This window comes from Nicotiana tabacum, chromosome 4 (assembly GCF_000715075.1).
Source record: "Nicotiana tabacum cultivar K326 chromosome 4, ASM71507v2, whole genome shotgun sequence".
Taxonomy (NCBI): Eukaryota; Viridiplantae; Streptophyta; class Magnoliopsida; order Solanales; family Solanaceae; genus Nicotiana; species Nicotiana tabacum.
The window spans coordinates 121,628,622-121,650,841 of record NC_134083.1 but is presented as its reverse complement, the minus strand read 5'-3'; the positions used below and the strand labels follow the sequence as shown (position 1 = coordinate 121,650,841).

Sequence of the window (22,220 nt, the reverse complement as noted above, 5' to 3'; positions counted from 1 at the left end):
GACATGGATGCAATCATAACAGTAGGAAGTAGGCATCATATTGGCAAGTTTAAGCAAATAGAAGGCATGATAACACGGCAACAAAGGTGATAGAGGATAAAGACAGAAGAGTAACGACATATCACGTAAGAACCATGAACATGACAATAACAACTCTAGGCAAAGACATGAAGATATCTACAAGATAGGGATATCACAACATAATGCATGTCTCTCGTCCTCACTTGCACGGAAACACCCTTCATTCCATGAACTCACCATAACATAAAAGAGTAATAATATAATGCAATGGCATGGCATCACCCTTCGTGCTTTTACTCACATAACATGGTACGACATCAGCCTTCGCGCTATACTCTCAATAATATAGAACGACATCACCCTTCGTGCTTTTACTATCAAATAATATGGCACGGCATCACCCTTCGTGCTTTACACACTCCCTCACATGATAATGTATAAACAAAGGGACGGCATCACCATTCGTGCTTTACACTCATCCTTACCAAGCATATGTATATTAATGACAAACAAGGCAGGAAGCATAAATAATGTCAAGGAGAGTGTTTTAACGAATATTCCAAATGAATCTCAATCACAACTTTTCAACGCAACAATAGTTCAATAAACCCACAAGAACCTTATTATTCAAGTATTCCAACAAATCTCACAAATGATCTACAACATAAGTATAGAATCTAGTATCTCAAGAATATCGGTTGTAGAAATGTATTAATGATTATGCATATTGATGACCAAATTAAACACACCAATGTATTCTTAGAATTCCATCAAATTTAATCAAGTTATAATAAGCTATGTCTTAGTTTCTAACATTTAATACTATGTTCTTAGTATCTAGGAGCCAATTAAGGCATGAAGCAAGAAGGTCACGTGATTCCACAAGACACAATTTATAACATAATTTACCCCCGAGCATGGTTACCCTGGCACATGCATATATGCTCGTCACCTCATATATGTATCACCCACGCATGTAGCAAACAATGTCAAATAGTTGGAAAAATTCCCTCAACAAAGTTAGGCAAGACACTTACCTCAATTCGGCTAATTCAATACTCAATTTAGCTTTTTCTTTACAAATGCACCTCTGCTCGACTCAATCTAGTCAAAGACGACTTAAATACATTACACAATGCAAGGGAAAACAATTTCAATTAATAAAGATGTGATTTTTATTCAATTTCTAAAAAGTCAACAAAAGTCAACCCCTGGGCTCGCCCGGTCAAAAACCCGGGTCCAAGGGTAGGTCTTGACTACCCACAGCCTCACGAGTCCAAATATATGTTTTGTTTCCAAATCTGAGTCCTATTCGACTCTCAAATCCCAAATTTCCATTGTTTTAAAGTTTGACAAAATTCCCAAATTTTCCCTAAATTTCTTATGAATTTGATGTTAAATCTTATATAAAATCATGAAATATAGTTGAGAATTGATTAGAGGTACTTACCTAATGATTTGGTATGAAAATCCCTTCACACAATCGCCTCTCACCGATGCTAGAGTTCAAAACATATCAAAATAAAGCTAAATCTCGGAATTCTCAGCACTTAACATGTAGCAGATGACGCATTTGTGATAGGGGGTTCGCAAATGCGAACAATGTATCGCAAATGCGGACTGGAGGGCCTCTTGCTTAGGTCGCAATTGCGACCATATACTTCGCAAATGCGAAGGCAGAAATCTCGCAAATGCGGCAGGGTTCTTCGCAAATGCAATGGGTGCTTCGCAATTGCGGTTGTCGCATTTGCGACCAATACATCGCAAATGCGATGATACCAGTACAAACAATAACAAATTATGAAGAATCAATCCGAAACTAATCTAAAACTCACCCGAGCCCTCGGGGCTCCAAACAAATCATGCACCCAGGTCTAGAAATACAACATGAACTCGCTCGCACGCTCAAATCATCAAAATAACTTCTAAAACCACGAATCGGATGCCAAAACGCATGAAGATCAAACTAAACTTCAAGAAGTTCTAGAATCGCAACCGAGCGTCCAAACCATATCAAATCAACTCCGAATGACGCCAAATTTTGCATACAAGTTACATATGGCGAAACGAACCTACTCGAAACTTCAAATCATGCTTAACAACCTCAAAACGATGAATCACACCTCAAGTCAAAATCAATGAACTTTGAAACTTCAACTTCTACAACCGATACCGAAACCCCTCAAATCACCTCCGATTGACCTCATATTTTGCACACAAGTTACATTTTCCATTATGGACCTATTCTAACTTTCGTAATCAAAATCTGACCCCGATATCAAAAATTACACTCCCGGTCAAACTTCTCAAAAATCCAACATCCGCCAAATCAAGACTTATTCGTCTACGGACCTCCAAATTACAATACGGACGCGCTCCTACATCTAAAATCACCCAACAGATCTAACTGAACCAACAAAACTCCATTCCGAGGTCAAATGTTAAAAAGTCAAAATTGGTTAACTCTAATAACTTAGAGCTTAAATCTTGAAATTCATCCTTCCAAATCGATTTCGGATATCTTGAATACCAACACCAACGATTTACGCAAGTCATAATACATCACGCATAGATACTCGATCCCTCAAAACACAGAGCGAAGTGCAGATACTCAAAATGATCAGTCGGGTCGTTACACACTCATTGTTCTGGTTGAGACTATTGAGGTTAATGAGAAATTGACTTTTGAAGAGATTCAAGTTTCTATTATTGATCGGCAAGTCCAAAAGTGGAGAAATAAAGAAATTTCCTCCGTGAAAGTGCTATGGAGAAACCAACAGGTTGAAGAGGTTACTTGGGAGACCGAGGAAGAAATGAAGAAGAAGTATCCTTATTTGTTTGAATAGTCATGTATTTATTGTCACACCCCAACCTCGGGGAGTGCGACCGGCACTCAACCGAGTGAACCCGGTCGAGCAAGCCGATTAAACATTTCCTACCCGACTCATTCATAATCTAAAAAGGGATCGCATCACCATTTGTAAAATAGGGGGGGAATCAGTTATATAAATATTTAAACATTGCTAGTTCATTTTTCCTTATATATATTATGCCATAGTTGAGTTCCCAAAATACAACTCGATCCAACGACCACCCCAACATACATACATAACCCACATAAACGTCTACGGAGCCTCTAAGAGTACAAAAGAGCAACATGACAATGCCGGCAATAAGGCCCCGACTATACCTCAAAATATAAAAATTTATACAAAAGAAGGACTACATGACCCCTGGGAGAAATGGGGCTCACCTAGACTGCTGTGAGGAGAGCACTACCTATCTGCAATCGGCACTATCTGCGATGGAACCACCTACATCCATTCAAAGATGTAGCGCCCTCGGCAAAAGGGACGTTAGTAGTGTAGAATAGTACTAGTATGTAAGGCAAACACCAATCTTAGTAGAATGAACAGTGAAACAAAGAGAAGGCAGTCATAATAATCAATAAGAGTTTCATAGAAATACAAAGAAAACACCAAGTAAGGGTCACATAGTTTCCAATTCAATCTTTCCATCTTTTTAGATTAATAATCTTTAGTGCCAAAGCCACAATTCACAATGCCACCGTGTTTTTACACGGAGTCCGGTCTCGGCCCGACCGGCTAAGACATCTCAAGTGAGACACATCCATATCCACAATGTAAATCAATAATTCCAATACAAATGCCACCATGTGTACAGCATGGCATCCGATCTCGGCCCGATCGGTTAAGCCATCTCACTTGAGACATAATCTCTTTCAATTGTTCACTAAATTCACATTTCTTTCCCATCTTTCGTTACATGGCACAAACAGCCTCATTTATTGAGTAGTTCTTGGAACTTGGGAACATTTTACAATTCAAGTCTTTTCCCTTTTTATCCGTTCAAATAGCATCATCACATAAGGCATTGCACACATAAGGGAAGGAGCTTGGAAAAAACATAATTACGTTCTCAAATAGAATGATGACATGGTAACCATCTAAAACAATTAGGGAACATGAATCTTTCAATCCAACACACTAAGGCAAACAATTCTAGTATGATAAAGTAAGAACTTACACCCATAATTCAGACACCAGGAGTTCGATTCTAGGAAGAAGAGAGTTAGCCATACATACCTCAATTGCGCTTCTTTAGACTCTACAATTATCCGGAACTATTAGCAACCACAATCTATTTTAGCAATATACAAATTAAACCCAGAATTAGGAAAACGTTCATGGTTCTAGCTCACTTTTTCCTCAGACTCTTTATCACACATGCATGCAGGAGAAACCAACCTCATACCCATGAAGTATCACCCTAGTACCCCATTATAGCTATGTTTGAAATTAAGAGCTGGGGTGATGAAGTCTTACCTTTTAGGGTGAAGAATTTTGGTGCTCTACTTGAATATTTCCAAGGCTTTGAGTGATGGTTGAAGATCAATTTGATTAAAAATTAGGCCCTCCCTCTAGAACCCTCTCTCTCACTCTAGAAATATCAGAAATTTGCTTCATAATAGACAAAAGGGATGTTTTAATGGAATGGGGGTCAGTTTTTAAATTAAGAAAAATGGTGCCCCGACACAGGTCTGCGACCGCATAATGGTTATGCGGTCCGCAAAGTGACCGCAGAAATGGCCCTCAGGGGCCTAAACTTTCGGCTGAGGTATACGACCAGTATGCGGCCCGCATACTTATTCCGCGATCTCATAATGCACCGCAGAACTCCCTCTGCAGAAACCCAAGAGGAAATATGCGACCGATATGCGGTCCGCAAATCGATTATGCGGTCGCATAATCGACCGTAAAACTGACCTCAAATTGGCCAAACTTACTGCTTCACACTATGGCCATTATGTGGTCCGCAGAGTGATTATGCGGCCGCATAATGGGCTGCAGAAACACTTTCTTCTGCGAAACATTTTCCTCTAAGTCCGTAGGGTACTGTTCAGTCCAAGAAGTACGAACCACAGCGAGCAAGCTCGCCGCGAAGAAATTTTACTATAGTAACGCAGGAATCTATCTTGGCACCACGAAACCCCGAGTTTTTGGTTAAAATTTTTACGGGTCCTTACATTTATAAAGTTGCGTTATATGAAAATGCTAAGAGTTACCTTCAATTAATTATGTATCATTTGTATATTTGATGTTAAAGATGTTCCTTTTCTGGTAATATATTACTTATGAGGCCACAGTTGGTGTTGTTCTTGTGTTATATTGCATCTTCATTTATGTATATGTTGTTAGGATTGGTTTCTGTGATTCTCTGACAGGTGGATAGGCCCAGTTACAGGGGAGACTATAGCGAAAATTTTGGAAATTTAGGGAGTTAGCCAAATTTTGAAACTACTGGGTGTGTGTGAATTAGCAGTTGAGTCGCATTGAATGCTAATGACAGAATTTTTCCCTCATTCAAGGACGAATGATCCTAAGTGGGGGAGAATGTAAGGCCCCGTAAAATTTCATAAAGGAATTATGGTTTCATGGTGCCGATTTAGGCTTACGTGTTTGAGGATTGTAGAAACTTGGACTTTTTGGGTTGAATAGTGCGCTGAAGAGTTAAAGGAAATTGTTTGGCAGAAGAAGGCATTTACACGGTCCAGTATGCGTCCGTAGAATCACTCTGCGGGCCGCAGAGTGGACGCAAATTGAGGCAAGACTGGGCAGGTTTGGGAGCCATTCTGTGGTCGATTATGCGACCGCAGAACTGTTATGCAGTTCATTATGCGACCGCAGAACAGGTATGCGGGCCGCATAGTGACCCCAAACCCATGCAAAATTTTCCCTGTTCTGGAGCTTCATTTTTTTGGGTTTTTATAACCCGACTCTACTTCTTTAAATAGATGTAATGGACCATTTCTTGAGCTAAAACCTGATGTTTTTAGAGTGGGAGAGTGCCCTAGAGTGGGAAAGTGATCCTCAACAATTTATTCTTCAATTCTTGCTCAAATCTTGGAAGATTAACAAGAAAAACCCACAAAGTCTTCATCATAGAGGTAAGATTCTACACCCTAACACTCAATTTCGAATTTTGTCTAGAATTGGGTAATTAGTAAGATAATTTTTGGGCATGGGAGTTGTTCATCTTGCATGCATGTATTATCAAAGGGTGTAAGAAGATTGTTGATCTAAGAATGGTAGATAATGGGTTTGGGATGGTAAAATCCACCATAGGAGGACCTTGAAACCTTAATGCACACCTATTGTTTGATAAAATGCTCAAATGAGCAAGAACCATGATCATCCTCCTAATGTTGGTTCAATTTGTTATATTTCTAAAATAGATTGAAGGTGCTAAGAATTATGGAATATTTTAGAGTTTAAGGAAGCTCAATTGAGGTATGTTGGCTAACTCTTCTCTTAGAATTGAACCTCACATTACTCTTGTAAGTTTCAAGTTGTTTACCATGAACCGATTATTCCGAATAAGCTTTGTGACAAGAGATATATGTTCCGCACATGTTCCAAGTGTTATTGTCGTGTTGTGTTACTATTGTGAGAACATATTCAAAGTATGGATTGTTTATCTAAATATTACAACTTCAAGTCGTGTTTCAAATGAAAACTGTGATGCTAAATTGTGTAGAGATTGTGATTGGGATTACACCACCACCCGCATACATTGGGACGAGCCGGCAAGGTCGCTTTGTGTAGAGTTTTGGTATTGTGGTATACACCTCCACCCGTACACATTGGAGTGAGGTGGCAAGTCCGCTTTGAGTAGATTTTTGGGATTGTGGAATACACCTCCACCCACATACATTGGGGTGAAGCGGCAAGGCCGCTTTGTGTAGAGTTTAGGTATAGTGGAATACACCTCCACCCACATATATTGGGGTGAGGCGGCAAAGCCGCTATGTGTAAAGGTAGTTGTAGAGAATCTCGGCTGGAAATTTATAAATATTATGGGAAGGTCTTAACAAATCTATTTGACTTTTATGGCTATTTAAGCCCTATGATTGTTACCATGATTCATCATATTCATGTTGTATTTCCAAATTCTTGAATAGATGTTTTGGTTTTCATACTATTACTATTCGATATGTACTAACGTCCCTTTTGCCGGGGGTGCTGCATCTTTAATGGATGCAGGTGGTTCCACAACAAGAGACATTGATCAGTGATAGCGGTATATCCTCCTCCCAGCTGACATGGTGAGCCCCACTTCATTTCGGGGTCATGTATCTTTTGTTTCTTGTGTATAGTGTTTGAGGTATAGCCGGGGCCTTATTGCCGGCATTATAATAGTACTCTTTCGTATCAATAGAGGCTCCGTAGACATAGTGTGGGTTGTATATTGGTGCTGGGGAAGTCAAACTAGTTATCTTGTGTTTGAATTACTTATTCCACTTCAAACTATTAAAAATGTGTGTGAAATTTGAGACTTTAAAATGAAGTAACTAATGGTAAGAAATTGGTATTGCAGATATGATCACTTTATTGTTTGATTAATGAAAATATGTATTCTCTTTATTCATGGATGAGTTTGGGTAGAAGAAAATCTACCAGGCTTGCTCGGCCAGGTTTACTCGGTTGAGCGCAGGTCGCGCTCCCCGAGTTCGGGGTGTGACAGAGTCATAGCTCGCCTCCTTTCACTATAACTACCTATTTGAGATATCTTGACATTAGAATAAATATGTATCTTGTAAATTTGGCTTTTTCCCTCTAATATTCTCACCTATCTTGCTTTTTTTCACTCAAAGCAACTTTTGGTCTTTAATCTTTAGATTTATTAGTAAACTTTACTAGTCACAACCTTAGTGATAAGAATGTAGAGTTAGAAAAAGAAAGGGAAAGTGAAGGGCTAAACCTAGGAAGAATAGGAATTGGTTAGTAGGAATAAAAAGGAAAGAATTTAGGAAACCCAAAACTCACAAGAAATACTAAAGAAAAACAAGATAGAAATTAAAGATAGATTGAATTCAAGAAGTCTATTCTTGAGGTTTAATCATAACAACAACAACTAGCTAACGAAGAACTAATCGCCTTTGATAGATAATTAAAAACAAGAAATAGATTGTGAAATCCGTACCTTTAGAATAATAAGAACAACAGTAAGCCTAACGTATCACATTTCTTGAATACCTAGAAGTGATCTAAGATTTTGAAGAATTCATCTTACCACATTAAGTTGAGTCTTGAAGGTTGAAGAATAAATTCAAGAGTAGCCATACACAAGAGTGCAAGAAATATCTCACAATTTTTATTGATATTGTTTATCATAATCTAAGTCTAAAAATAAAGAAGATACCCCTTTATATAGAGGGGTTCACGAAATTGTGCCTAAAAAATAAGGAAATAAAGTCCTAAACTACTTTGGACAACAAGTCCAACTACCTTAGGAAAAGGAAAAATATTAGGAAGCAAAAGTTAAGCCATTCTTGGAAAGTAAGTCCAACAATCTTAGGAAAAAGAAAACATAACCTTAACCAACTAGGAAAGAAATAAATATAGTCCCAAAATATTTGGAAATAAGTCCCAAACCAATCTTGGATACAATCATGGAAATCTTGAAAATCTTGAAGGAAATTTGCAAGCAACTTGGCACCAACTTACACTCAACATCTAGCACGCCTATTGTACCCTTATTGGACATAAAGTAAGTTCCTTTTATGTTATAAAAATGTGACTTTATGTAGGACTTCATTGGTTGCCAGCTTGGACATATTTTAGGTGCCAAATTGGTCCAAAAGTGGACTGGCTAGGACCTTCTTCAAAGGATGTCTCTTGGGATCCAATCCTCCTCTTCTTGGTCATAAATTTGGGTCATAAAACAATTGTAACACCTAGTCTAATGACCTTTTTTTGCAACTCTTTAGCTTGACATCTTGTTAAAGGCCCTCTTTCATATTCCAAAGCTTCATCCTTATCCTTGAATAACGTTGAGCTTCCTAGGATGTTATTAGAAGTTCCTGATCAAATTCTTCCCATCTCGGAAGACTAAGCGCTAAGGAGCTAGCTTTGTGGATTCCAACAAAAGAAAGGCAAAACTCTTTGCCAAGCTTGGGAGCGGTAAAAGAAACTACTAGGAGAAATCCCACACCATGGTCAGACAGATGAAATCTTGGGTCACACTTTTGTGGAAGGTGTAGATGAAGCCTTTAAGATGTACATAGATTCTGCTTGTGGAGGTATGTGAATGGAAAAACCATATGGGCAAATCCAAGCCTTGCAGAACAACTTTACTACAAATGATCATAATTGGCCCTGGGAAGGAGACCCAAGTAGAGAAATCAAGCCTAAGACAGGTGGTATGATCGAAGTAGATGCGCTCACATCATTGAGAACTGATGTAGCCAAGATAGCCAATCAGGTTGGAAAGCTCTCTCAAGCACAAGTGCAACTGGTGCAGCATGTGCAACAAATGCAAGTCTATTGTGAATTTGGTAGGGAATGTCATACTGATGACCAATGTCCCACAAACCCCGAGTCAATCTACTATGTGGGGAAACAAGCTAGAGGCTGATGAATCAAAATGCTTAATATGATAACACCTACAATTCGAACTAGAGGAACCATACTAACATCTCTTAGGGTAGAAATCAGAATAACAAGCCTCAAGGTAATTACAATCAGCCACCTAAACCCCCACAACAAGTAGAGGAAAGTTTGACTAGCATGATGAAAAAGCTCTTGATCGAAAACCACAAAATAATGGTTGACAATCAACAGTTACATATAGCGTTCAGAAATCTAGAAAGGCAATTCGGCGAGCAGGAAAACAATCAAAACACTAGACCTGCTGGAGCTCTCTCATGCAATATAGAGAAAAATCCTCAAGTCAATGCAGTGATGTTGAGAAATGGGAGAGAATTGGTTGAAGTGCCTAAGAAGAAAAAGTCATTGTCTGGGCTCGAAGATGAAAGAGTACCAAAACCCTAGAGGTAGAAGTAAAGAACATATCTGAGTCTGAGCATGTAGAAGAAAGGGTACCACCCCCTTTTCCTCAAAGACTGAAAAAGATAAATAATGACCACATATTTCACAAATTTCAAGATATGCTGAAGCATATACATTTGAACATCCCTCTGGTGTGGACATGCTCCGTGATGTCCCAAACTATGCAAAATAAATCAAGGATATAGTGGCAAATAAAAGGAGGTTAACTGAGTTTGAAACCGTCATACTTACTGAGGAGTGCACTTCCAGGATTAAGCTCAAAATTCCACAAAACCTTAAGGATCTAGGTAGTTTTACCATCCCTATGAGGATTGGTCAGATCGATGTCGTTGTTAGTGTTCAAGCAATTGCGCTTAGGAGCTCCGAGACCCATCATGATGATGCTACAGTTGGCTGATATATCTTATGTTTATCCCGAGGGGGTAACTGAGGACGTGTTGCTACATATTGGAAAGGTTTTTTCCAGTAGACTTTATCATCTTGGACTAAGAGGCTGATGAGCTAGTACCTATCATCTTGGAATGATCTCCTTTGGCCACTGGAGATGATAGTATCATAGGAAGCTCAACTCTATTCAAGGACAAGGATGAAGCCTTGGAATCTCAAATATGGCAATTAACAAGATGTCAAGCTAAAGAGTTACAAAATAAGACCATTAGACTTCAAGTGAAAATAAAGAAGCTTTTAATTGTGGAGGACGAGCTCAAGCCCAGAGGAGATAAATTGTACAAGTTTTACAATTATTTGGTGGCCCAAATTGATTTCCAAGAGGAGGAAGATTGGGTCCCGAACTCGGCCCTTGAAATCTAGCAAAAGAGCACCCAGAAGAGCCCAAATTGAGCTTAAAAGAGTCCCAAAAGGGGGTGTTTGAAAAGGATCCCAATTGGAGTCCAAACCAATGGCCCAAACTAGTAGCTTTAAGGCCCAAATCTGCTCCAAAGGGATTTGGCTGCCCCTACCTAATTTTTTGACTTTTCTTATTTCTTAGCAACCACCCTACATAATTTTAATGACTTTGTTACCCCTTAGCAGTCCCCTACCTAATTTTGATGACTTTTGTTACCCCTTAGCAACCCCTACCTAATTTTAAGGATTTTACTCCTATAAATAAGGAGTTCTTCTCATTCAGTAGGTGCTTCATGATTGATTAAGTATATCATACTTTGAGAGTTCATTTGAACCTTTGTTACTTATGTTTTGAGATTTATCTTTCAACCTTTACTAGTTCATAGTTCAAGATAGTATGATTACTTCTCGATTGTGATATCTGTGATTCCTTTGTGGTATTCTTAGAAGGAGATTAATACTAGTTATTAATTATTGTCTGAAGTTACTCGTAAAGCGGTCAAGATCTGAATCTATTGTTTTGATTTGATTTTAAGTAAAGGCGTTTGATTTCTTCAATAATTCAAGACGTTATTACTTTGATCTTGTCAAGGCTATAGAACTTGCATTCTTGGAAGTTCTTGGAATTCTTTCCTTGAATTTTCCCATATCCTTTATTTTTTGCCCTTTAGTTCTACCTGTTCAATTCCTTATTGTTATTGCTTCCGCATTTACTTCTCAAATTCATACTCTAGTTTGGATTCCCGACCTAGTCATTATAGAGTGGTATCAGAGCAGTTCTATAAAGATTTCGTACTTGATAATTCATGGGATTTCTTGAATATTAAAAACAGAGAAAAAATAATGAAAATCAGTTTAAAAAAATAGAATTGCTTGCTCTCCAGGAACTTTTTTTTGTATCTAATTTGTTTCAAAAAACTAACAAAGGAAACAAGAAGAGAGGATGCCGGATTTCAATTTTTCTTACGCTTTCTAATCTATATATATAATCCTTTCCTTTTTATTTGTATCTTGTTTCAACCGAGCCAAATAGTTCTAGGATTTGATTCTTCTTTCATTTGTTCTCCAAAAATCTGAATTTTACTACTAAGAACTTTACACGAGTTGGGTTTAACTATAAATCTACAAAGTATTTTGTTCAAAGTTTATTTCGAGAGGAAACAAAAGGCAAAGAGAGGTGAGAGCATTATATGGAAAAAGCCAAATTTGAGAGATACATATTTCCCATAATCTATATCAAGATGTCTCAAACAAGTAGTTACATGGGAAGGAGGAGAGTTATGGCTCAACAACTTGAAAAGTGGAACTTACAGTATACCGAATGGAAGGAAGACAATGGTAAAGTTATTTTTCAAACAAGAGCTAAAGTGATGTCTGCAATTTATACCCTTAGAATTGACAAAGCATTTGGCTATAACTTAATTAGCACTTATATGATTGAGAAATTGAACTTGCCTTGTGTTGAATATATTGAACCCTACGTGTTGAATGGAGTAAAGGTAGATAAAATAGTGTTCTTGCCATTCTCTATTGGAAGGTATGAGGATGTGATTTGGTATGCTATTATTTCAATGAATAGTTTTCATATCTTGTTGGAAAGGCCATGGTATGTCTACAGAAGTGCTTCATATAGTATTGAAAAAAATACATACTCTTTTGAGATTAATGGTAAGAAACTCATTCTTGGGCCTTTGACTCCCTCACAAATTTGTGAAGATGAAAAGATTGTTAAAGAGAATAAGGAAAAATATCAGAGAGAAAAGAATGAGAGGAATAAGGGAGTACATGTTGACATTCCAAGAGAGGGAAAAAGAGAGGTTGTGTTGAGTGAAAAGAGTGGGATGTCAAGTGAGGTAAAGAGTGATATTTAAAAAAAAGAAATTGAGAAAAGGTAATGAGATAAAAAAATCTGTGAGGTAGAGAGAGAAAAACAAGAGGGACTGAGTGAAAGAAAAGAAAAACTCTTTAGTGAGAGAAAAGAGGCTAAGGGTGAGGAAAATGTTAGTCTTGTGATAAAAGCCAAAGATAGTGTAAGCAAAAAAAAAAGTTTCTGTACTTCCTAACCCATTAACTCTTTCTTGTTTTAGTTCTTATGATTTTGTGCAGCCACGTGTTGAAATACCTTTTCAAAGGGGTGGTGAGGCGCAGGAGATGGTGGCAAAAGATCCAATCGGATTCCAACATGAATTTGGAGATATTTATTCTTGTTGGATGGTGGAAGATAAAAGCTTGGTTAAATTCTTTGTTATTGAACCTTTTGACTATTTTGATTCTTATTTACAGGGTTATGACATGGAGTTGCCTAAAAGAATTGCTAAGTTGGAGCCATTGCATGAAAGAATACAAGGTGATGATGTTCAATTGGTAAATAAGTCCAGGTATGGTATGTATAATTGGTTTATTTGCATTCTTGGCCTTTCTAGAACACCTAAGGTATTTTTGGAGGTAATGAATTATACTCTTATTTCTTATGTTGGTGACTTTATAATTTTTGTGGATGATGATATTTTGATGCAAATCAAGTCATTAACTGTAATATCTAAGTTAAAGTGCAAGAGTAATTTGCTTCTTTTTGAAATTGTGTATGACATAGATGATTATGTATTCCAACATGGTGGAAAGAGGCATGAAATTTATGAGAAGAGGCTTGTGAATGAGTTAAATATTTCTTCTTCTCTTATTCAAGTGGCTAATGAGTTTTCATGTGATATATTGCTAGAATGTGATTTTTGTTGTGTGATGGGGAGTCATTCTTCAAGTCATGTTCATTGTGAGCTTGTAAAAGTATTTATTAATAGTAAAGATGATATGCGTGATTGTTGTAACACTTGTGATCAAATACTCTTTCATGTAGAGGAATCCATGAGATTTGTAATTGTAGATAGTTGGCTATATCATGAAAGTATCTTCTTTGATACATGTGGTAGAGATACTTATATTAAATAGATGTGTGGTCAATCTTTTATAATTTTTTTGTCATGTATACCTATGGACTACCTTACCGACAAGATCGAATTGCAAGTTCCATTGCATGACACATCTAAGAGAGGTTTTTATTGTAATGATCTAGGTAGGCATAAATTTTATTGGGATGATGATTTCCATATGTTTATAAGGGAGTATTTACACCTATTAGGATTAATTGGGTTAAATGGACACATGGTCACTATCTTGTTTTATTCTTACTATTGTTTCAGTTTAGTGGATGCCATTTACTAGTGCGTGTTTTCTTTTTCTTGCAAGGCCAAAATTCGAGGATGAATTTTCTTCAAGAAGAGGGGTATGATAGCATCCTAGGAAGCTCAAATCTATTCGAGGACAAGGATGAAGCTTTGGAATCTCAAAGATGGCTTTTAACAAGATGTCAAGCTAAAGAGTTGCAAAACAAGGCCACTAGACTTCAAGTGCAATTAAAGAAGCTTTTAATTTTGGAGGACGAGCTCAATCCCAAAGGAGATAAATTGTACAAGTTTTACAATTATTTGGTGACCCAAATTGAAGTCCAAGGGGAGGAAGATTGGGTCCCGAACTCGGACCTTGAATTCTAGCAAAAGGGCACCCAGAAGAGCCCAAAATGAGCTTAAAAGAGGCCCAAAAAGGGCTGTTTGAAAAGGAGCCCAATTGGAGTCCAAACCAATGGCCCAAACTAGTAGTTTTAAGGCCCAAATCTGCCCCAAATGGATTTGGCCGCCCCCTACCTAATTTTATGACTTTTCTTATTTCTTAGCAACCACCCTACCTAATTTTGATGACTTTGTTACCCCTTAGCAGTTCCCTACCTAATTTTGATGACTTTTGTTACCCCTTAGCAACCCCCTACCTAATTTTAAGGACTTTTACTCCTATAAATAAGGAGTTATTCTCATTCATTAGGTGCTTCATGATTGATTAAGTATATCATACTTTGAGAGTTCATTTGAACCTTTGTTACTTATGTTTTGAGATTTATCTTTCAACCTTTACTAGTTCATAGTTCAAGGTAGTAAGATTACTTCTCTATTGTGATATCTTTGATTCCATTGTGGTATTCTTTGAAGGTGATTAATACTAGTTATTAATTGTTATCTCAAGTTACTCGTAAAGCAGTCAAGATCCGAATCTATTGTTGTGATTTGCTTTTAAGTAAAAGATGTTTGATTTCTTCAATAAATCAAGACGTTGTTGCTTTGATCTTGTCAAGGCTATAGAACTTGTGTTCTTGGAAGTTCTTGGAATTCTTTCCTTTGAATTTTCCAATATCCTTTATTTTTTGCCCTTTAGTTCTAGTGTTTCCATTCCTTATTGTTATTGCTTTCGCATTTACTTCTCAAATTCATACTCTAGTTTGGATTCCCGACCTAGTCGTTATCAGGAGATGCAATTATCAAAGCCAGAAAAGGTAAGATGATCATGAGGGTAGAAAATAAAGAAGCAGTTTTCAATCTGTATCGACCCATTCAGTTGCCTCGTTATTACGAAGACCTTGCCATGATTTCTGTAGTGGAGGTAAACGAACCAACCATGGAGATAAGTGCATTTAAAGAAGATGCACTGTGAAAAAGGCATTGATATTGTTCAGTCACTTGGAACTTCAAGAAGAGGTTGAGGAGATGATGAAAATTCTGGATACATCTCGCGAATATATAAGAGAAAGATCCCAGTTTGAGCGTCTGGATAGGCCAATCAGCCTGCCCCCTAAACCCTCCATTGAGGAGGCCCCAAAACTGAAACTTAAACCCTTACCCTCTCATCTTCATTATGCATATTTGGGGAGTTCTAAGACTTTACCTGTGATTGTTTCTTCATAGTTGTCTAACTTGCAGGAAGAAAAGCTATTGAGAGTGCTTAGAGAGCACAAGCGTGCCATTGGCTGGACAATGTCTGACATAAAGGATATTAGCCCTGCATTCTGCATGCACAAAATACTCATGGAGGAGGGACACAAGCCTAGCATGGAACATCAATGTCGCCTCAATCCAATCATGAAAGAGGTGGTAAGAAAAGATGTGATTAAGTGGCTCGACGTAGGTGTAGTATTTCCTATCTCCGACAATAAGTGGGTAAACCCTGCCCAGTGTGTACCTAAAAATGGGGGTATGACTGTTGTAGTGAATGAACAAAATGAACTAATCCCAACTAGGGTTGTGACTGGTTGGAAAATATGCATAGTCTACATGAAGTTGAATAATGCTACACGAAAAGATCACTTCCCCCTCCCCTTCATTGATCAAATGCTTGACAGGTTAGCCGAACAGGAATACTATTATTTCCTCGATGGCTATTCGGGGTATAATCAGATTGTTATTGCCCTGTAAGATCAAGAAAAGACCACTTTTACATGCCCTTATGGTACTTATGAATTTAAGAGAATGTCATTCGGGTTATGTAATGCACCTACAACTTTTCAAAGGTGTACGATGGTTATTTTCACTGATATGGTGGAATGGTTTGTAGAGGTCTTTATGGATAATTTTGTTGTGTTTGTGTCACGACCCAAACTTCACATGCCGTGATGGCGCCTATCTCAATACTAGGAAAGCCCATAACCTCAATAAACCACTATAATCTTTCAAGTTTGAAAATAGAATATTTAGATTTAATAGAAAATCCCACAAATACTGATACAAATACACTCCCAAAATCCGATGTCACTGAGTACATGAGCATCTAAATGATAACATAATCTGACTGATAAAAATGCTATCTGCAAATATAGAAAATCACAAATAACTGAAAGGGAGGGGAGTCAAAGTGTGTGGATGCCAAGCTACTACCTCGATAGTCACCAACAGATAAATCCACAAATCTAGCAACCGCTGTATCCGAAAGTACCTGGATCTGCACACGAAGTGCAGAGTGTAGTTGTAACGACCCGACCGGTTGTTTTGAGTATTACAACCCTATTTCCCCATTTACTGCTCAAATTTTTCTTTATAATTCTTTTGTAAATTGCCGGGGTAATTGGTTTGGGTCTAGTGAGGTTTTAGAATAAATTGGAACACTTAGTTCCAAAGTTTAAAGCTTAAGTTAAAATAATGACCGGATATTGACTTATGTGTAAACGACTTCGGAATTTAATTCTGATGATTCCAATAGCTTTGTATGGTGATTTTGGACTTAGGAGTGTGTCCGGAAAAGTATTTGGAGGTCCGTAGTGGAATTAGGCTTGAAATGTCGAAAGTTGAATTTTTGGAAAGTTTGACCGGGGGGTTGACTTTTTGACTTTTTGATATCGAGATCGGAATCCCATTCTAGAAATTGAAAGAGCTTCATTATGTCATTTATGACTTGTGTGCAAAATTTGAAGTCATTGCGGATTGATTTGATGTATTTCGGCACAAGATAAAAATTTGAAAGTTCAAAGTTCATTAGGCTTGAATTGAGGTGTGATTCATGTTTTTAGCATTGTTTGATGTGATTCGACGCTTCGACTAAGTTCGTATGATGCTTTAGGACTTGTTGGTATATTTGGTTGAGGTCCCGAGGGGCTCGGGTGAGTTTCGAGGTGGTATCAGACCATTTCTAGGCCATTCTTAGTTGCTGGTTTTTGGCCATAGAGGTATGCATTGAGATTCCGGACAAATGGTCGCGATCGCGAAGAGCAATTTTGTTGTTTGGGCACTGTGAATCGCGATCGCATAAGCCTTTTCGCGATCGCGTAGAGGAAAATCCTGCTGCACTGACCCGATTTTGGAAGCTTATATCTCGCGATCTATAAGGAATTTGGGGATGATCCAAAAATAAAAGTTGTAGCCCTTGATGTCTAGTTTTCATAAAGGTAAACCATTTCTCATTTGGAGTTGTGTACCAAAAGTTATGTTGGATACACTATAGGCTGTCCGGGAAGAGTTTGGAAATCTCTGTTGCATAGGGCTGACTTTGGAAGCTTATATCTAGAAATATATAAGAAATTGGGAGATGAGAAACAAATGAAAGTTGTAGCTCTCGGTATCTAAATTTCAGAAAGTTAAACCATTTGCCATTTGGAGTTTTGTACAAAAAGGGATGATCAATATACTAGAGGTTATCTGGAAGAGTTGGGGGAGTTTGTTCTTCGCGATCGCGATTGGTTTTCTGCAATCGCGAAGAGAAATTTAAGGGCTGAAAAATTTTGTACTTCGCGATCGCGAAGCATTTTCTACGATCGCAAAGAGTAAATGCCTGGACAGAAGATATATTTTGAGGTTTTGACCATTTTAACACATTTGGAGCAATGAAGCTCGGATTGAAGCGCTTTTTGAGGCGATTTTCACCATATGGATTGGGGTAAGTGATTCTAACTTGTTTTTGGTTAAATTACATGAATCTATTATTGTTTTTATCAACAAACTAGTGTTTTGGGTTGAAAATAGTAGAAAAAAGTCATAGACTTTAATTGAGGATTTGAAGGCCGAGTTGTGGTCGGATTTGAGTAATTTTGGTATGGTTGGACTCGTGGTTGAATGGGAGTTCGGATTTTGTGAGTTTTATCGGATTTTGAGACGTGGGCCCCACGGGTGATTTTGGGGCATAATTTCGGGTTTTTGGAAAATATTAGTATTTTGATATGGAATTTATTCCTATAATTTTTGTGAGCTGAATCAAATTAATTGTAACTAGATTTGAGCCGTTTGGAAGTTGATATGCGCATAATGGAATTTCGGGAGCATTTCTTAGCTTGCTCGATATAGGATTTGGCTTGTTCGAGGTAAGTAACTCTTCTAATCTTGGAGCTGAGGGTATAAACCCTTAATATATGTATTATGTGAATTGTTTGGAGGTGACGCACATGCTAGGTGACGGGCGTGTGGGCGTGCACTATAGAAATTGTGACATAATTGTATATGTGGAATTTTGTAGTTAAAAAATCTTAGCATTTTCCATGCGGTTTTTTACGTGTTAAAGAAATTGAGCTGAAAAAACATATTAAAAAATCATGTTGAGGCTATGAGCCAGTATTTTTGGACCCACCAAGGTCATATTGCTGTGAATTGTTTGTTTTAAATTGAAAATTCATACTCAGTCATATTCATTTCATTGCATATCATATCTCAGTATCTGTTGTTATTTATTGATACATCATATCATCATTTTTGGGCTATTTTCATGACATTGTGAGCCCGAGAGACTAGAGAGATTGATGAGTGAGTGAGGCCGAGGGCCTGATTGTGAGGATATTTATGGGATCAGGTTGCATGCCGCAACAGGCCATATTGGCTTTATATATTTTATTATTTATGGATTGGGCTGCACGCCACAACATGTTTGATATAGGCCGAAGGCCTAATTGATTTATGCCATGATTTGGCTTGATATAGCGCTTGGGATAAAGGAGCCCCTCCGGAGTCTGTACACACCCCCAGTGATTGCAGGTAACCACTGAGTGCGAGTGCCGAGTGCCGAGTGATGAGTGACTGGGAGTCATGAGTGATTGTGAGGTATGCCCGATGGGCTATTTACGAGTGATTGTGAGGTATGCCCGAGGGGATGTTTATGAGTGATTGTGAGGTAAGTCCGATGGGCTGTTTATGAATTTATCACTGAGTTGCATCGCATTGGCATGCACACATGACATACAGGCATAGAGATGTATTTTTCTCATGCTGTACAACATCACATCATTCATGATTTCTCATACATTTTGACAGATGGGCATAGTGATGCATTTGTTTTACACAGGTTATCTGAAAAGAAAATGAAACATCTCATTTATTATTTAAAAGATTTTGGGAGAAAATTATTACTTTCAAACTTATTCATATTTTTAGAAATTTCGGTAAACGATTTGGGTTTTTCATTGATGTAAGAATTATTTTTAAAAATCATGATTCAGCTGAGTATTTTATTTCTGAGTTACTTCTTATATTATTGGCTTTACATTGTTATGGACTGTGGTGAACTATTGGTTTTGGACCCAACCTTGGTAAAAGCTCGTCACTGCTTTCAACCTAACGTTAGGTTTGTTACTTACTCAGTACATGGGGTCGGTTGTACTGATACTACACTTCTGCACATTTACGTGTAGATGTTGGCTGCTGTTGTTGCTGTGCTCGACGGTTGCCGGATTTGAAGATGTACTTGCATTCCTGTTGTAGCCTTGGATTTATAAAATCTCTGTTTATGTATTATTAAAACAGACTATGTATTAATTTTATCTCCACTTTGTAAACTCTATTCCTGGAAGCTCATGATTTGTACTATCAGTTCTTGGGGAATGTATAAGGTTAAGATAATTATTTACTTAAATTGCTTTAAAAATTATTATTGGAAATTGGATAATTGAAAGTTGGCTTTGGGCTAGGTCCCATCACGACTAGTTGGATTTTGGGTCGTGACAAGGTGGTATTAGAGCTCTAGGTTCATAGGTTCTACCAGTCATGAGCAAGTATCTAGTAGAGTCTTGCGGATCGGTATGATGACGTCCATACTTATCTTTGAGAGGCTACAGGGCATTTAGGATATATACTTCCCATCTTTCTTTCCTTATCGTGCGGGATTGGTTTAGCTTGGGACATTACTCTTTGAATTCCTTCCATGTATTCGTATGCGCACATGAACGATCGGTGTCAGCTGTGCATCGCCGGCTTGTCATTCTATGAACGAGGTTCTAGGTGAGTATTCTGTGTTTTGGTGATGGGCTAGTCTGGAGGACTTGAGGCCATGGTTAGACCGTAGCTTGAGCTCGGTCGCTTCAGTTGTAACCTGTACAATTGGACTCATATGTCCGGTAATGATCCTACAGTGGAATTTGTGGCCCGATGAGCGGTGGAATGGCTTTGTGATGAGTATGATGTAACTGTGGGATGTGTTAAGACAATTTGAATGTGATGAGAGGTGTTTCCTTGAAATGTAAAGGAAGGCCATTGGGTGCTTGATTTTCATTTTGATGTGACGTACAATATCGAGTGTGAATGTTTTGAAGAATCTTTCACGATTGTTAAATTTTGGGACAAATTAAATTCTCATGTCTGGTTAGTGAGTTTGGACTCAGATAGACTAAGTGATTGCATAGTAATTGTGACTGCGAAAGGGTATATCAAGATACCAATTTGAGGTTAAGCAGGTGGGTTATCTCCCTGCAGAGTAATCTACGTAGGTGAATTCCTTATGATGAGAGTGGAGAGTTTCTTTTCTGCCAGTGGGGCATATGTGTGGAGATTTGAATTTGAATCTGGCTAAGAAAGTTGACTTGAGTGTCAAGAAAATGATTGCACGCTTAGCGGATGATTTGGTGTATTTTTATTATTGGCGTTGCATGAGTTGGAGAAGAAATTTCGTTCAACTGACTGTGGCATTATGACAATAATAGAGTATGAGTATTGTGAATTATGGAGTGCTTTAATCTATGGCTTGGAGCCAAGTGGGGGAGCCTGCTATTGATAATTCAATTTCATGATTATATGTAAAGGTTTAGTTTTGGGCCGAGGCATACTGGTGGGTTAGTTATGACTTGCAAAAGTTGAGATCGATGATGACTCGAATAAGGAAATTTTTGGATACGGGTTATATTGCACTTATGAGTATATGAAAATCGTGGGATGAGTGAGTTGTTATTTGTGAATGATGTAGTGCGCATGGAGTATGAATTTGATAGGTGGTATTAAAGTAGAGTAACTTCTTTGAGAGCTTTTGTGCTAATGGGGCACGTGTCTTTTAGCCCATTTGGGCGGTGCAATGTAGATTTGAACAAAAGGGGTGATTTTCGAAAAAGTTCTAATGGATTCAAAATTTATATGTAACAATTGAGAATTTTTGGTGGATTTGTCTGCGACTAAAATCTGAGATTTAAGTTGGATGATGTCGAGACTTGTGGCATTTTTGTATATCATTATGGATTTTATATTTTGGTATCAGGAAGGTGAATGAAACGGCCTTAGACTCAAATGAGGTATTCTCAGAGTGGGTGTTTCGGTTGTGGTATTTATATGGGTAATTATGATGTGGTGAGACTCTACAGATGTTTTGGTGGTAATATTCTTGGGTTTGGTGACCTACGTGGTTTGGTCGAGTTAGAGGAATTTAGTTCTAATATCTTGGTTATGTGCAGATGGATTTCAAAGTGTTCATGATGGTTTCTACCATGGTTTGAACCGGATATTTTCTACTGGTGTGAGAAAAGTGTTGTGTATTGTGATTTCCTCCTAGAAGAAAGCAAGATAAAGGTTTCTAACTAACCGGATATGTAATTTGCTGGTGACCAGAGTTGATAATGAGATTCTTATGCTTTTCACATGATGGCAAGATAGATGTTATGTGTTGTGCGAAAGTTAGATTTACATGTACAAGGTGGAAATTCAGTCTTGAAGGAAGGTAACGAAGTTTGGGCAGAATGTCATGAATTCTTAAACAACATGGGCGGTTCCAAATGACTAGATGAATACGATTACTACTTGGTATTGTGTGAGAAGGGTGCGTATTTCAGAAGGCACATTGTATTTTGACTTACAGATGTTTAATTAGTATTGCGGTACTCACATGGTTGATAGACTACTGATATTCAAATTTTGCCAAGTGGTACGGGAG

General features: G+C 37.9%; 1 protein-coding gene across 1 annotated transcript in view; it reads left to right on the top strand.

The window, feature by feature from the left end:
* The first annotated feature begins 9,647 nt into the window (after positions 1-9,647).
* Positions 9,648-22,220, top strand: part of LOC142180095 (uncharacterized) — a 58,387-nt gene continuing 45,814 nt past the window's right edge. The window contains exons 1-6 of the mRNA XM_075251020.1: positions 9,648-9,860; positions 12,846-12,953; positions 13,023-13,094; positions 13,937-14,019; positions 15,063-15,117; positions 15,542-15,960. Of these exons, the coding sequence (XP_075107121.1) occupies positions 9,648-9,860; positions 12,846-12,953; positions 13,023-13,094; positions 13,937-14,019; positions 15,063-15,117; positions 15,542-15,960 (950 nt within the window). The remainder of the gene's footprint in view (positions 9,861-12,845; positions 12,954-13,022; positions 13,095-13,936; positions 14,020-15,062; positions 15,118-15,541; positions 15,961-22,220) is intronic.